Genomic DNA, 15,171 nt, shown 5'->3' on the forward strand with positions numbered 1-15,171 from the left:
TTTTTGCACCCTTCCCCCACTCCCTAAATCAGTGGCGGGGGTTGGGTGACAGCATCAGCGCTCTTTGTCATATATGGGATAAAATAACTTTGGTGCTTGTTGAAAGGAGCTCTCACTCCCACAGCTGCTAGTCCTCCTACAAATTAATTCTGCACCATTCCACTTCCCCTGTATCTGGAGCAAGTTTGTCACCAGCTCCATCCCCGGCAGCAGGCCACATGCCCTGGGTTGCCCGTTGGCCCAGAGCACCCACTATTTAGTCAGAGGTATAGAATATGAGTCGTGGACAGGTCAGGAGCCATGAATTTTTCAGTGCCCATGATCTGTGGTGACTTTTACTAAAAATAACCCATGACTAAAATGTAACCTTACTTAATTACGATAAAATCTGCTAGGAACTCTCTCTCAAGGAGTCAATCTTCTGTAAATGTTAACAGTGTCTGAGCTGTGACAATTTAATAGAGACAGTACTAGAGTGCCATGTCTGCAGCCTTCTCTACTCATGATGGCTTAGCTGCCACTTCTATTACAAATCTTAGTTACGAAAGATTTATACCTTGGCTGAGATCACTGTAAAATATGGCATATGATGTACTAATTAAAGGGCAGTACGCTTCAATGGAATCTTTCACATTTCTGTAAAACTATTCTTTACCCCTAAATTCTATGGGAGGCCTACACACCAGGGAAAAAAAGTCTACTGCTCACTGCAGGGTAACGCCACTGAAGTCTGTGGAGTTAGTTCCATGCAGAGAATCTGATGCCTGAGCCAGTGACTAATGAGAATGGGGAGTCTTTTCACTGGGTTGAATGAGTGTTAAGTTAAACCCAGTCATAATGTAAATAGATGCATAATTCGTGCCTTCCTGCCTCTGATGAAGGTAGATGTACAGGAATCTGAGGGTGTCAATTGTGGCCCAAGGACTTCTTGAAGCCAACTGGCAGTGGGCACAGGGATACGTAGAGGTAAGGGGATCCCACATGTTCACCAGAAGACTGTCTAACAAGCGTTCATTAGAGCCCTTACATTCAGTCATCACAATGGTGAGAGGTATAACTTATATAATTCTGTGACTGTGAGGAGTCATGCACATATACTAAAAATTATGTTTTTGTAGTTAAAGGCAGATCACTCAAAAATAGCATTGCTTGAGACACACTTCTCCAGCCAGACAGGGGACACATGGGGAACTATTGTGTGTCTCACAATAGAAGCCTATCCACACACAGATTTAAGTGAAGAGCTTGGAGAGACTTCAGAAGGAAATTGACAGGAAAAGGTAAATGGTGGGGCAGGGAGAACCATATACACAAGAAGATCAAAGGTCTGTTCTGGTATATTTGGGACACAGTGGTGTCATTCAGTTCATGAAAGTGAGATACCCGCAGGCTTGGTATTATGAAAGGGGTATCTCTGCCACCTTGGCTGAAAATGCCTTGAGGTAAGATATCCTATTGGGGAAGGAATGTTTTGCTTACATATAGGCTCTAGAAAGCTTGGTTTTGTTTTCTCTATGTAACCATTTGTTTCCAACACCCTTTCTACCATATGAACGGCTGTTCTTTTTTTAATTTACATTTTGCACTGTCTCTCTGTCTCATTGGCCGCGTCTACATTACAGCAATCTTTTGAAAGACGATCTTCTGGAAGATCGTCTTTCAAAAAACCATGTCCACACACAAAAAAGGAGATCAAAAGATCAAGCCATTCTTTCAACAGAGAGCATCCACACAGCCCCTGCTCTTTTGAAAGAATGGGCCAGGGATTGAAAAATCTGGCACCATGAGGACTGCGCTTTCAAAAAAAAAAAAAAAAAAAAAAAAGCGCCTGTGGAGAATCTACATGTGCTTTTTTTTTTTCAGAAGAAGCTTTTGAAACAAGGCGCTCTTCCTGATCGTGGAGTGGACGAGAGCCTACAAGCTCAGCTGAGAGGTTTAGTCTTCTGGGCTTTTTAGTGTCAGTTGACTGAATAGTTGAATTCAGGGAGGATCGGACTGGCCCTAAATACTGCAGGTTCTTCTGAAAATGCCATAAATCAAACCCAGCATGAAACACATAAACTGAAATGAACTGGCTAGTCTAGCCAGGTTGTAGGTCGTCTGTCATGTCCAACGATGACCTCTTGAGCTTGCACAGGCTCACCGGTTGTGCACTCACATGTGGCTGAGGAGTCCAAGCATTCAACAGCATGGGCATTCACAGTGGGGGGCAAGGGAATTATCCTAGCTCTGTTGGTGCGGCTGCTGGTGTTGCTTTCTTCCTCTCACGAGCATCAATGAGGTGTATGCGTCACTGTTCCTCAAAGTTGTCATACACATGTCGTATGATAGCACACCAGCCTGTTCTGTCTTTTGCATGCTGCTCTGGCTGATCTGGTTTTAAACCAGCATGAGCAGTGAACAGCCTTCACGCAGTCTTTCTCTCTCTTGCGAGGCCAACCTTGATTCCTTTTGCTCTGGGAGAGTTCACTGTAGAGGAGTTGCTTAGGGATTCTTGACTCCTCCATTCGTATGATGTTCCCTGTCCAGCGAAGCTGGGCTTTCAGAATCATGGCTTTGATGCTCGTGGTTCCTGCTCTGTCCTGGACTTCCAGGTTTGTAACTCTGTCCTGCCATCAAATGTGCAGTATTGACCTCAGGCTGTGTGTGTGGAAGCGCTCCAGCAGTTTTTATGTTTTCTGTACAAGGTCCAGGTTTCACAGCCACACAGGAGACTGGTCAGGACTACAGTCTTGTACACTTTCAGTTTAGTGGACTGTCGGATATTGTGCTGATTCAGCACTCGCACACTCAGACGTCCTAGTGCCCGGCTGGCCTGGAAGATTCTGGCATTGATTTCTTTGTCAAGGGAACCATCGTTGGCTATAACATTGCCAAGGTACTTGAACTCCTCTACTGTTTTTATCTCTGTTCCTTCAATAAAGATTGAAGCTGGGAGAACAGCAGCTCCTGGAGCAGGTTGAAACAGTACCTTGGTCTTTCCTAAGCTGATGGTCAAACCAAAGAAGCGAGTGGCATCAGCAAACTTGTTGACGATGAGCTGGAGATCAGATGCTTTGTGTGCCATAAGTGCACAGTCGTCGGCAAAAAGGGCTTCAAGGATGAGCCTCTCAAGCGTCTTGGTTTTAGCATTCAGACGACAAAGGTCGAAAGGTGACCCATCAAGTCTGTATTTTATGTAGACTCCATGGTCCAGGTCCCTAACTACATGGCTGAGGACACATATGAAAAAGAGGTTGAATAACACTGGGGCCAGCATGTACCCTTGCTTCACACCGTCGGATATTTCAGATGGATCTGAGGACTCGCTATTTGAACGAACAAAGCCGGTCATGTCATTGTGGAACAGGTGTATGAAGTTAATGAATCTTCTCGGGCAGCTAAGTTTTGACAGGATAATCCACAGTGCTTCTCTGTTGACAGTGTCAAACGCCTTGGTCAGGTCTGTAAAGACAGCGTACAGATCCAAGTTCTGCTCTATGTACTTTTCCTGGACCTGACGAACAGGAAAGATCATGTCAATGGTGCTGCGGCCTGGGCAAAAACCACACTGTGCCTCTGGTAGGTTCTCCTCTCTAATAAAACACACTGCAAATGGGATTGTATGATCAATTCATGGATGTCAGTTAAATACTAGTCAATGCTGCTTGGAGTAATAATGAAATCATTGTTCCCATAGGGCAGAGGTGAGCAAATGTATGTCCAGTCCCACTTTTGTCCCTGCAATTAGCAGGGCCTCCCAACCTGTCTAATGGAATCCAAACCGATGGAACAACTGCCCCCTTTGCCCTCCAACCCCCCATCCAATCTCCTGGGCAGGGAGGTGGCATCACACCTGAAACTCCCCAAGAGGAGTATTTATCTCCTGGCAGTGGAAATCCTGAAGACTCCACAGTGACCAGGGCTCTTCTAATGTAACCTTAAGGAAAGTATAATACAGAAACAGTTCTAAGGTCTGGGATTTGGTCTGATGTTGGTTGGCTTGACTCAAATAAAAACTGGCTTCTCCATTCCTTTCTCTCAGATATCAGGAGGGTTTGGACCCACTGTCTTTGTTGTAGATTGCAACGCTCTGACTAAACCAAACCCAGCAGTTTTAGAATGCATTTTTCATTTAATCAAAACACAAAGGTCACTAACGAATGGAACACACTGCAGACAAAACTGCCACCGTGTGGCTTACAGGTGGTAATACAGTTTCAAGAGGAAAAGCTGTCGCTGCCAAAGGCAGCTGAAGGGAGCCGATCACGCAGAGGTTGACACACAGCTGTGATTTTTAAGATCAAAGTTTAAGTGGTTCCCTAATATTGTGTCAAACAACTATATAAGATGGCTTTTAAAAGCAAACATTCCTAAATATTCACAAACTATTAATTTGGCTAATACATAATAATCATTAAAAAGCAAAACTGATTTCTCAATCAAGCTAAAGTGCAGAACTAGACCGGTAGAATTCCTTCGCTTATTTGAAAAAAAAAATGCTGTTACCATTGCCCTTAAGGAAACATGTTCTTAAACACTGTCACTCCGCTACACCTGTAGCACAAAACATATTCTTGGGCTTTAAAGTTTGTGTTGCATGACCTCCGTGCACTTTGCCTTTTGGACCTGAAAAATGAAAGCAACTGTGTATGCCTCACAGTTGTGCAGTTGCAGCTTGGATCCTCTAACTCACATTGAGTACTGTTCTGTGGGAGTCAGTCCACTGATTTCCGTGAGGCTACTTGCAGAGTAAGGCACCTCTCAAGATGAGCAGGCTTTGGTGCAGTGTATCATGAACACTGGGGATAACTTAGCAACAGAATGCTAGAGGATTGCACCTCAAATGGTAACCATCTTTCTGCAGCTCTACCAGACAGAAACAAATTAACGTTCATATTGACTGAAGAGTTAAGCTAGCTCATGCCTGGTAAGGGAGTGATTGACACCCAGCGGTGCATTGAATTTTGAGAGTGCAGGCTTGGACACAAAGACTTCTGTGAAGCAGGGATCCTTGATCCTTTGTCTGGCATGTGACCAAATGCATTTGAAGTGGAGGAACTGTAAAGGCAGGTTTGTCTAGTTGTGACAGTGTAACTGAGGCACCCTGGGAGAGTGTAACGGGATCACTTAAAGCTCTTTCCCACAATAGGAGCAGGATTTGCTTCACTCCAACTGAAGTGTTAGCTTAATCACAACTCCATGTGTAACCTTAAAAGAAAGCAGGGGACTAGTAGGAAAAAAAGAGGCTTATATGAACAGAGAACCCTCAAAGAGGTGTGAGGGGCTTGACCATGGATTGTAGATAATATAGGCAAGGGAAGGCATTGCCTTCCCAAAACTGCCTATGCTACCTGGCAGTCAGGGAAGGCAGGGGCTATGGCATGGCAGCTCCAGGTTTCCAGGAACAATTCAGCTGGAGTTTGGGGTGCTTGACTCCATGGGGGTGGGGGGAAGGTAGCAGAAGGGGTCGGGATGGGGCTTGCCTTCCCCAGCTGGGTCTTTACTCATCACCCGTGGCTTGACATTTATCAGGTTGCAGGGTGGTGAAAAACAAAGGGAAACGAGAAGGATGGAGGGAATCCTAGAATTAGGGGGATTCTGCAGAATGAACCCATAAAGATTACGGCGGCTGGTCTGACTGATCTGACCCAAGAAAATAATCACCCCTTTCTCTCTTGCATTGGTGGGTGACAGTGTTTAAAGTCTAGACAAGCAGCTAAGCAATAAGCTGCCTGTGTAAGCCAAACCAAAGTGCCACACCTTTCTGGTTTCTCCACTACTGAAATGGTAGGAGACCCCCTCTCTAATTAATGGCAGTCCTGAAGGAAGATGAAAACTGCTCCGCTTTCTGGGAGAGAATTGCCTAAAAAAAGTAGAGCCAAGACCAGACAGTCAGCCCCTGAAACAGTGTACCTTGTAAAGCTGTGTGCTTGGTGGTTCCACCCCAGGAGCTATTCAGATGCTGCCCAGCTGATTAGGAGAGCACCCACAGCAGGCTTTGGTTGATGGTGCACATCCACATATGCATCAGTGCACATAATAAAATTGATCCCGCCCTGGCTGGAAAAAATTAGAGGGAACACTGTACAAGGTCAGGGCTCTTTAGTGTGAAGGGCATTGAATTATTTTTCTTGGCTAAAATTCTAAGGCTTGATTCAGGCATTCCTTGCAAAGCAGTTGTTGGCATGGGGATGACTATTTGTATACTAACGCTCCTTAGGATATGAGGCTTCCATAAGCAATTATATAACATAGTGATCTTGGTAAGTAGACTTGGAAAACTCCATGCAAAGACTTAAGGCACATCACCAGACATGACAGAAGCAGACTAAGGAAACATAAGAAGCTTAATGGGGTGGGTGGGATGAGAGAGCCATGCTTCAGAATGGATTCGGTGTGGCTTTTGGAAGACTAGTCAATGGCTCGGAAGAGCAAGTTGCTCTGAGAACACCGGTGTATTCATAACCTCTGCTCTGCCTCTGGGAATTCTGAGTGGCACTATCTGCTTACCTGCAAAGGAAAGAGGAGTCTGAACTTTCCATAAGTCCACTTCAAAGACTTTACCAACAGACTAGGTGTTGTAAAAGGGGGTGTTTTGCAATATACCCAAATGACTTAGGGGAAAACTCCATTGATGAGCAATAGGATCTGCTTTTTTACTAAGCCCTGCAACTCTTTGAAAACTCCACCCACGCGGTCTAAATAGAAACAGGTGAATCACAGCTGATCATTATTCATTTATGCACATTTAATCAGCAGATTGGGCCAAAAGCAACCAGAATAAGCCAGCTATCACAACCTTTTTAGTATTGCCGTACCATCACCAGTACGGACAGAGGATTATATGTTCTCACCAAGGTAGGAGTATTCACATTCTTCGGCAGCACCATCAGCCTATATGCTGGAACATGGCAGGATGTCCAGAACAAAATCAGTAAAGCCAGGAACAGCTTCAGGGGCTTAAATAAAGCCTGGAAATAATCAAAAATCAACACCAAAACCAGAGTCGTAAAATGTCAACATTATTTTATAGTGTAGAATGCTGGGGGATGAGGAAGCATGGCACAGCCAACCTGTTCTGGGCAAAAAAATGCCAAGGATTTTCCTGAGGCAGGCTGTAGGGAATGAAGACAATCTCAGACCAAGATCTAGTGCCACAGTGCAGCCAAGAGGATCTGCACACTATCATTGTGAGCAGGCTTTGGAGAAGGATTGGCCATGTGCTTCAAATAGAAGCTGGTTCCATCACCAGAGTAGCAATAAGATAGACACCTAAAAGCAGTGCTGTTCTTCCCAGAAAAATGGTACTGGAATGCCCCACAGCCCCAAATGACCTCCCCTCCTGCCCCCATGCAGCTTAACCTCACCAGCCCCAAATGTCCCCCCCAACCTCTTGTTGCCCCAAACTGCCCCCCTCCCCACACCCCCGCAACCCAGGATTCAGTGACTTACCTTACGCAGGCCAGGAGCTTCGCATGCTGCTGCCTCCCACTGCTCCTTCACCAGGCCATCAGCTCTTCACCACAGCTGTGTGGCTTCCTCCAGCCCTCCAGCTCCCCCCACATAGAGCACGGCAGGGGCAGCTCCTAGCACTCTGTTATGCTGAAAGGACTCAAGTTAATTGGCTTAATGGCCATTAAGTGATAAATTGAATGCCCCTTTCAATGTGGCAGGCAGGGGGAGGAAAGAGAGTGGAAGTGGTGGAAGCCGCAAGTGGCTCCTTAAAGAGCCACATATGGCTCGGAGCTGCCCAGCCACCTTCCAAAATGGTGGCCCCAGGAAAAAAAAGGTGCCAGAATGCTGTTCTATGGCATTCCAGCAGGAAAAAAAGCCCTGCCTGAAAGCAAGTGAAAACAAGACTGCCAGAAAGCAACGTGGTGGAAGCCAAGCTGAAAAACTTGGAGAAGAGCTAGTGAACCATGGTTTTTGGCAGGTCTTTCATACAGGGTTGCAAGAGCTTTGTTACTGTTCTAAATACCAGAAGCATAATGGAAACATGGTGATGAGTTGGCTAACATTTAAATGATTTCTTATGACCAACTCAAAGCCTTAGGCAGGAGGGGTTTGGGGCCAAGTGCCGCTATCTTAATATTTCGGCATAGAAAAAGGAGACGGCCTTTAAGCAGTATTCTCATAGGAAGGGCTCGCTTTGGGAAAGCTGCTAGCAGGCCTGTGCCACTTTGCTTATGTGAAGGGTCCATAGCCCCCATTGGCTCCGATTCACTGTTTCCAGCCAACAGAGGTAGCGGGAAGCAGCAAGCCTCCATGGCTACGGACTCAAAGTGGTGTGGGTCCATTAATGACCTTCCCAAAGCTGTTTTGAGACCCAGTTTGAGAAACTCTGGCTGAAGGAAACTCATGTAGGATCATTTGGAATCTCTTTGCAGGTGCTCTGTTTCAGAAATCAGGATGTCGGATCTTGAGATTGACGTGTGCAGAACCCTACTTATCCTGAATAAATCTTTTAATTGGAAAGTAAAATACATGAGATGTTTTCCTGTAATTACCTGGGAAAGAGCTAACAAGTAGCCATCACGCATGGTAACGCGCTTTCATAAAATCAAAAATGTTGTTATAGCACTCACTCTGCTTTCATTACTCTTTGTATAACACCAACTCAGGATAGACACATAGTGTCAATAAAAATTCTGGTTAATTAACTGCATGGGCCAAAATCTGTTTTGAAGCCTAAATCCCACATCCCTAGGGCCTATTAATACTTGTTCTCATCAAATGGTGCAATATATCACTTACACTATAGAATTAGCGTCCTGTGTCTGGTGTTTGATATGAAAATAATTCTACATCCCTTCTGTTATGAGGGAGTCTGCTAAAGCTTGAAATCAATTCAGAGAATGCTGTCTTCAGTCTGTCACCTTCTCATGAGGCATTTCTTAGGGAGATTCATTATGTGAGTCCATGAAAAATATTTCTGGGTAAATGTTTATCAACATCCGTTAAATGGAATGCCAGTGCTTCTTAACAAACAGATCATAGTAAAGAAGTAAATCTTAGGCACAAAGAAGTTAGCTGGAGCAGAGCTAGAGGTGTACCCATGACTGCATGTGCTGCAGCCTCCTCCCTTCACCTTCTTCCCCTCAGCCCCTTATTTTTCCTACCACAAAATGCACTGAAACACATGCCTATCAGTGCAGGCCAGAAATAACCCACCTGTGTGAATATTTTAAACTATTTTTGCACTTTAAGATCTCTTGCCTTACATCCAGGTTGAAAGCAAGTCAGCTTCAACAACTGCTGTCTACCGCTTAACCCTCCTGTTCAGTTCTTGTAGTCAAAATTCAGCTATTCAAATGAAGCACCAAATCCAACAACCAAGGCAAGCAGTCAAGTAGTTCATACGTGGCTAGTACATATGTACAAAGTTATTCAACGGACAGGAACATACAGATTTTGATTCTTTTGTATAAAATGTATTTCAGCTCGAGCAAGCTTGACACTAGTTGTGTTTACATGATAACTAGAAGATTCATCTGCTGTTCCTCAGGTCCTTAATTCAATTTTTGGTTTATGAAAAATAATATGAAAATGTACATACCTTATTTAAATCCTTGCTCTGGGGAATGAAGGGGTTCAGTATGTGGGCTGCCCTGACAACAGAGGACAACTTCAGCCCTCTCTCACCAAAGCATCTTGGAGCCAGTTGAGACGTACCTGTTTGTGGCTGCTGCATTTGCAGCTGGCACAACCAGGAGCTAGGTGCATGTCAGCCGCATGTCCCCCACCTGGGGCAGGTCTACGTTCATCTGCCCCCTGCACTCTCCACCCAGATGAGGAGTAAAGGGACTTTGAAGTAGCCCGGGCACTCTGAAGTACCCACGGGTTAGCCACGGCTACACACAAGCTGGCACTTTGAAGTTTACTACTTGGAAGTTGCTGCAGGGTAGAATTAGCTTAATGAAGTGCTGTGTATGCAGCACAGCACTTCATTAATAATCTCCTGACACCCTACTCACCATGCTCCCTTTAAAGTTGGGAGCTAGTGTAGACACAGCCCTTGTGATGAGGCCTGAAAACTGCCACTTTTAGTTTATTTACGTGATGAACTGGACAATGTCAAACTTCCTTCCGTTAGCCCTTAAAATGAAGGATTGGCTACATTTGCGAGAGACTTCAAATTTCCCTCTTGTTTTCGCATATAGCAGAAATGTTTAACTTTAGTTTCATGACTGGCTGTCTCTCATCCTTTTTCATTAATTGAGTGACTGTTTTGTATGGCTACTGATAATCACTTTTTATTGTCTTTTGAAGCTTACTTAAACACAACATTGAAATTCAAGAACTTTGCTAACTGCACAAGTAAAAAAAGGCAATTACACATTTATGAGGCCTGGGAGGGAGGGCGGGGCAGTCGGGCAGTTTTAATAAAGGTATTCATATGCATATTTTCTTAAAAACTACCCCCAAAAACATTCAACTCAAATAATTGGGTCACCTCTTATAATGTGGCCAAATAAAGTTCGTTCTTTAGTGGATATAACAAATTATGTATTATATATACTCATTACTATCAGTGGAAATAGCAATTTTGTCCCTGCAGCATTTCAGAAAAGTAAATTTAAACTTCAGTATAACCCATGAGCAAACTGTCTTTTTTCTGGAAAAAAGATTGGCATTTACAATGAAATTCAGTCAGGCTTCCTCTTCAGACTTGCCGAGATGCACTTCAGCAGTCCTTCAGCCATATGAAATCTGGCTGTGGCATGCCATCTGGAGCTATTTATAGAATGAAGAGCAGTTGTAAGGACTTGAATTAAGACTCCACCCCCAAGCTGTAGACACTAGAGCTAAATGAAAAGTTTCTAAAAGGCTGATATTCATATCTGAGTCCAGGAGTCTCACCAATGGGACAATGTCCTTGAATAAGATGTCACTATAACAAAGTCTGCTCAGAGATACACTAGCCTCAGACCAGGTGTAAATGGGAGCAGTAGTAGGCCCGCTGTGTGTACAGTGTTAGATTCAAACAGGCTTCATACAGGTAGGATGTAATAATGGGAATATGACCCTGCTCCTCAAACTGAATCAGGCTCTCTTTGCAGATCCAGTTGCAGAATTGGGGCTTGTATCTGCACAGCTGCCTCTAGGATTTTCCTCCCCTCTTCCACTAACCTTTTCAATCGCTTTATTACCATAAATTGTATTTCATTGTTTTTCCCAAGTTTATGTTTGTTCTATTCCATGGCAAATGCTTTTAAAAATATCAGCCAGCTTAACATTCATAACAGTGCTGCTGGTGAACATTTTGCTTACCTGGAAGTCCAGAGGAAGGGCTAGTGATAGACTTTGTACAATGCTAGCACACTTTCACATCTGAAAGTTGCATGTACTAGGTTATACAGACAGACCCACAGCTACACAATTTTCTTTTGCAAAGTATTTCCAAAATAGAGACAAATCATTCACGGAAGTTTTAGAGACTTTATTACGTATAAACAATTTAAACACTTTGCCATAAATTATCTTTGCCTGTCTCTAGTCTTTGCTTAGCAGCAAATTAAAATTAATATAAAAACTCAATGAACAATTCATACATGTATATTACAAAAAAGTTCTTGTACCAAAGTTCTTATTAGCTTTTTTTAATTTTTTTTTTTTTGTGGTGACTGTAATGTGATTGTCTCAGTTTCTCGACCAAACAAACACACTAATAATTTTAAAATCTGAAACAGTGATTGTGCCATTTGGCTGATGTATGTACAGGGTGATCTGAAGTGGTGCCCATTTGCAATAGTGTAACACAATGCCCACAGCTCTACTGGAACTGATACCAACAAACTACTGAATCTAAACAGACTACACCCTGTAACTGTGTTATACTGTCCACAATGGAATCTTCAAAGACAAACAGAGCATGAAATTTATTTGTAGTGATTATAGCCACCATTTTTAATATAACTTTACACTCTGCCCTCTTTGAATAAATTAAACTTCAGGCCAGACAAATGCAGGGTCTGAGTGCAAGTGTGAGTTTATTTTTTAAATATATTTTTTAATTTAGTATTTCCAGTGATGTCTCATTTGTGTTCTCGTTTCCCTCCAGTTATTACACACAACTCACCCGAAAGTCATATTTTAAATGCACCTGTTTTTTGTTTTAAACAAAAATCTCTTGACTATTTCTCAAACAAGCAGTCTGAATCATTTTCATCAGCTGGTCTAGTGAAGGTGGCCCTCTTTAATTTCTTAAAGTTTGCTCACATGTGAATGAAGTGAGGTAATATAATATGAGGCCTTTTTTCTATTTTTATTTCTTTTTTTCTTTAGACCCAGAACAAGCGGGTAATATTTTAGGGGTACTTTTTAATTTGTATGGTTAAAGGTATCAGTCTGGCTTTAGTCCACTTCAGGATGTGGTTTTTAATCACTTGAACAGTAGCATTTAACTCAAAAAATGTGAGCTGTCTTGCCACTTACTATCCCAAAGTAGCTCAGCCTAGTGCCCCCAATTAGGTCTTCATCTCCTTAGGAGAGGAGATAACAGTTGTGACTACTGATTCATCCAGCAGAGGATGACAGCAGGTTAATTTGTTACCTCTTTCCCATTTCATTCTGTCTTAAAAACTGGATGTTGCTGCTACTGTCTGCTAGCTCTGGGTACTGCTCCACTGGAAGTACATAGTATCCCTCGTAACCTTGAACCCTTCCTGTGCTCAAAAGCTGTTGCTTCTCTCCATCAGTCCATAAGCGGCTGCCCTCTTTGCCATCCCGTACCTTCTGCTGCTCTTTGGCCCATGCTGATCCCAAGGCTCGCTGTCGAGCTTGGTCCAACACGCGGGCCTTCTCTTCATCCAGTGTGTCGGGGGTCAGTCCGTACCGTATGTTAAGTAGCAGGGTGGAGTACTGGAATTCAATATTAGTAAACCTTCGAGTCCTTCCATTGATAAGGAGGGTAGGTTGGGAAACAGTAACGTTTACTCCGCTGTCCAGCACCTTTCGCCCACTGGTCATTGCCAGGGTGACAAGGTCACTGTCCGATGAGCCAATCTTGACAAAGTAATGGGTATCCTTCCCCTCAATGCTGTAGTGCATCTTTTCCAGGTAGTAAGCATTGTTGAGCACTGAGGCAATTTTCCTGCTGTCTTCTGTGGCTATGCTGGAAATCCCAGTTGTTACACGGCCTTCCTTCACAGCAAACATGATCCCTTTCCCAACAATGGGAGTAGTTGTTGCAAACCAGTGTCCAGGTTTCTCTCTAATATTGGCATGCAATCTTTTAGAGATGACCTGTCCCTCGAGAGCCATGAATGCCTGATTGTGTCTTTCTGTTGTCTGTTGGACTCCAGTAATTAGCTGCAAAAATAAACAAGATATACACAGCCTGAAAATGCTGACCTCAGAGACCCATTTTAAACCTGATTAAAAGAGCAATGAAAAATGGTGCTATAAAAAACTATAAGCTATAGAAGGTACCACTCAAATTTTTGTTTGTCTATATACTATATAGTGTTATGCAGTCAACCAAGGCTATGTCTAGACTGCAGGCATTTGCCGACAGACGCTTTTGTGAGAAGATATCTTCTGACAAAACCTCTGTTGACAGAGCATGTCCAGACACCAAAGCACATTGAAAGGGCAATCCACTCTCCTGACAGAGAGCGGCTAGGCAGATGGTAGGCTCTCTTGGCAAAACGCCCACGCAGAACCATGTCAGCCCACCAGCCTTCCGAGAGCTGGTGCTGGAACCCTGAGGAGACATGCGCTCAAAATGACCCCTTCAGAGGTCCATCCCCTGCCCCTGCTGCAGGTTTGCTGACCCCTGTGAGGGACAGCAAAGTTCTCATAGAGCCCACTGTGCTTGCCCTACATTTGTGGATGACACATCTGATGCCTGGGTGCCATGCTGCCAGAGTTGCTGCTGGGATTGTGATGGCCTCACAGGGACATGCTGTGGCTTGTGGTGAACTTTCTGGCAGCTGCCTTCCTGTTCCTCAGCAAGGTCGACCCCGTGTTCATCTTCAGGACTATTATTCTGGCTACATGAGCTATGCACTTGTAACCGCATGCCACACTGGGACAGGCAGTTCTAGAGGCACTGGTCATGGAGTGGTGGGATGACCAGCAGTGTCTCCAAAACTTCTGTACGCAGAAGGCCATTTTATTGAAGCTCTGTGCCTGGCTTGCCCCTGCCCTTCAGAAATGCAATGCCCAGCTGTGGCTCACCATCCCCATGGAGAGGTGGGTCGCAATTGCCCTCTGGAAGCTTGCCACCCTCGACAGCTACCGGTTAGTGGGCAACCAGTTTGGCAGGGGGAAGTCCACCATTGGAGCCCTCCTCATGGAGGTAATGCACACTCAGGCTGCGATCCCTTGACAGGTGGTGTTGGGGGGTGTCCTGATACAGGGGTACCCATGGGAAGCAGGCTTGGGGATGTGTGAGGGAAGCCCCATCCCTGGGGGAAAATGCTGTCCCACCCTCACACAGTTCTTCTGTGGTTGGGGGGGCAGCCTCATGGAGGGGCTCCCAGAGAGCTCGGAGGGGAGTGCATGGGAAGGGAATGGGCATCACCCAATGGCCCAGGTACTCCATCCCAGAGTCCTTATTGTGTGTGTTCATTCACCTCCCTCTGCAGGTTGTGATGGTCACCAACTCGATGCTCTTGAGGGGGTCATCTGCCTGGGATACCTTGACCAGGCTGTGTCTGGATTCGCCGCCCTGGGGTTCTCAAACTCCGTCAGAGCCAGTGATGGGACCACATCCCAATCCACACATCAGAGCATCACATGGACAAGTTAATCAACAGGAAGGGCTACTTCTCCATGGTGCTGCAGGCCCTGGTCAACCACCGTGAACAGTTCATGGACATTTATGTCGGGTGAGTGGGCGGGGGCATGATGCCCACACGTTCTGTAATTCCAGCCTGTGCTGGAAGCTGGAGACGGGCACATTTGTCACCCACCATGAGCTGGTGGTTAGAGACGTGCAGATGCCATCCTGCATTGTGGGGGACATAGCCTACCCCATGATGAAGTGACTGATGAAGCCATATACTGGACATCTTGACCCCAGCAGGGCACAATTCTATGAGTGCCTGAACTGTGCAGGATGCAGACCATGTGTGCCTTTTGCTGCCTCAAGACACAGTACAGGTGCCTGCTGACCTGCCTTGCTGTGGGGGAGCACAACATCTCTGCGTTTGTGCGATCTTGTTGTATCCCGCACAACATCGT

At 44.8% G+C, this 15,171-nt stretch overlaps 1 protein-coding gene across 1 annotated transcript in view; it reads right to left on the minus strand.

Moving 5' to 3' along the window:
- Positions 1-11,426: 11,426 nt before the first annotated feature.
- TENM2 (teneurin transmembrane protein 2) overlaps positions 11,427-15,171 on the minus strand; it is a 1,128,689-nt gene continuing 1,124,944 nt past the window's right edge. The window contains exon 31 of the mRNA XM_075010154.1: positions 11,427-13,293. Coding sequence (XP_074866255.1) covers positions 12,532-13,293 — 762 coding nt within the window. The 3' untranslated portion in view covers positions 11,427-12,531. The remainder of the gene's footprint in view (positions 13,294-15,171) is intronic.

The sequence above is a fragment of the Carettochelys insculpta genome, chromosome 15 (genome assembly GCF_033958435.1).
Source record: "Carettochelys insculpta isolate YL-2023 chromosome 15, ASM3395843v1, whole genome shotgun sequence".
Lineage (NCBI taxonomy): Eukaryota > Metazoa > Chordata > Testudines > Carettochelyidae > Carettochelys > Carettochelys insculpta.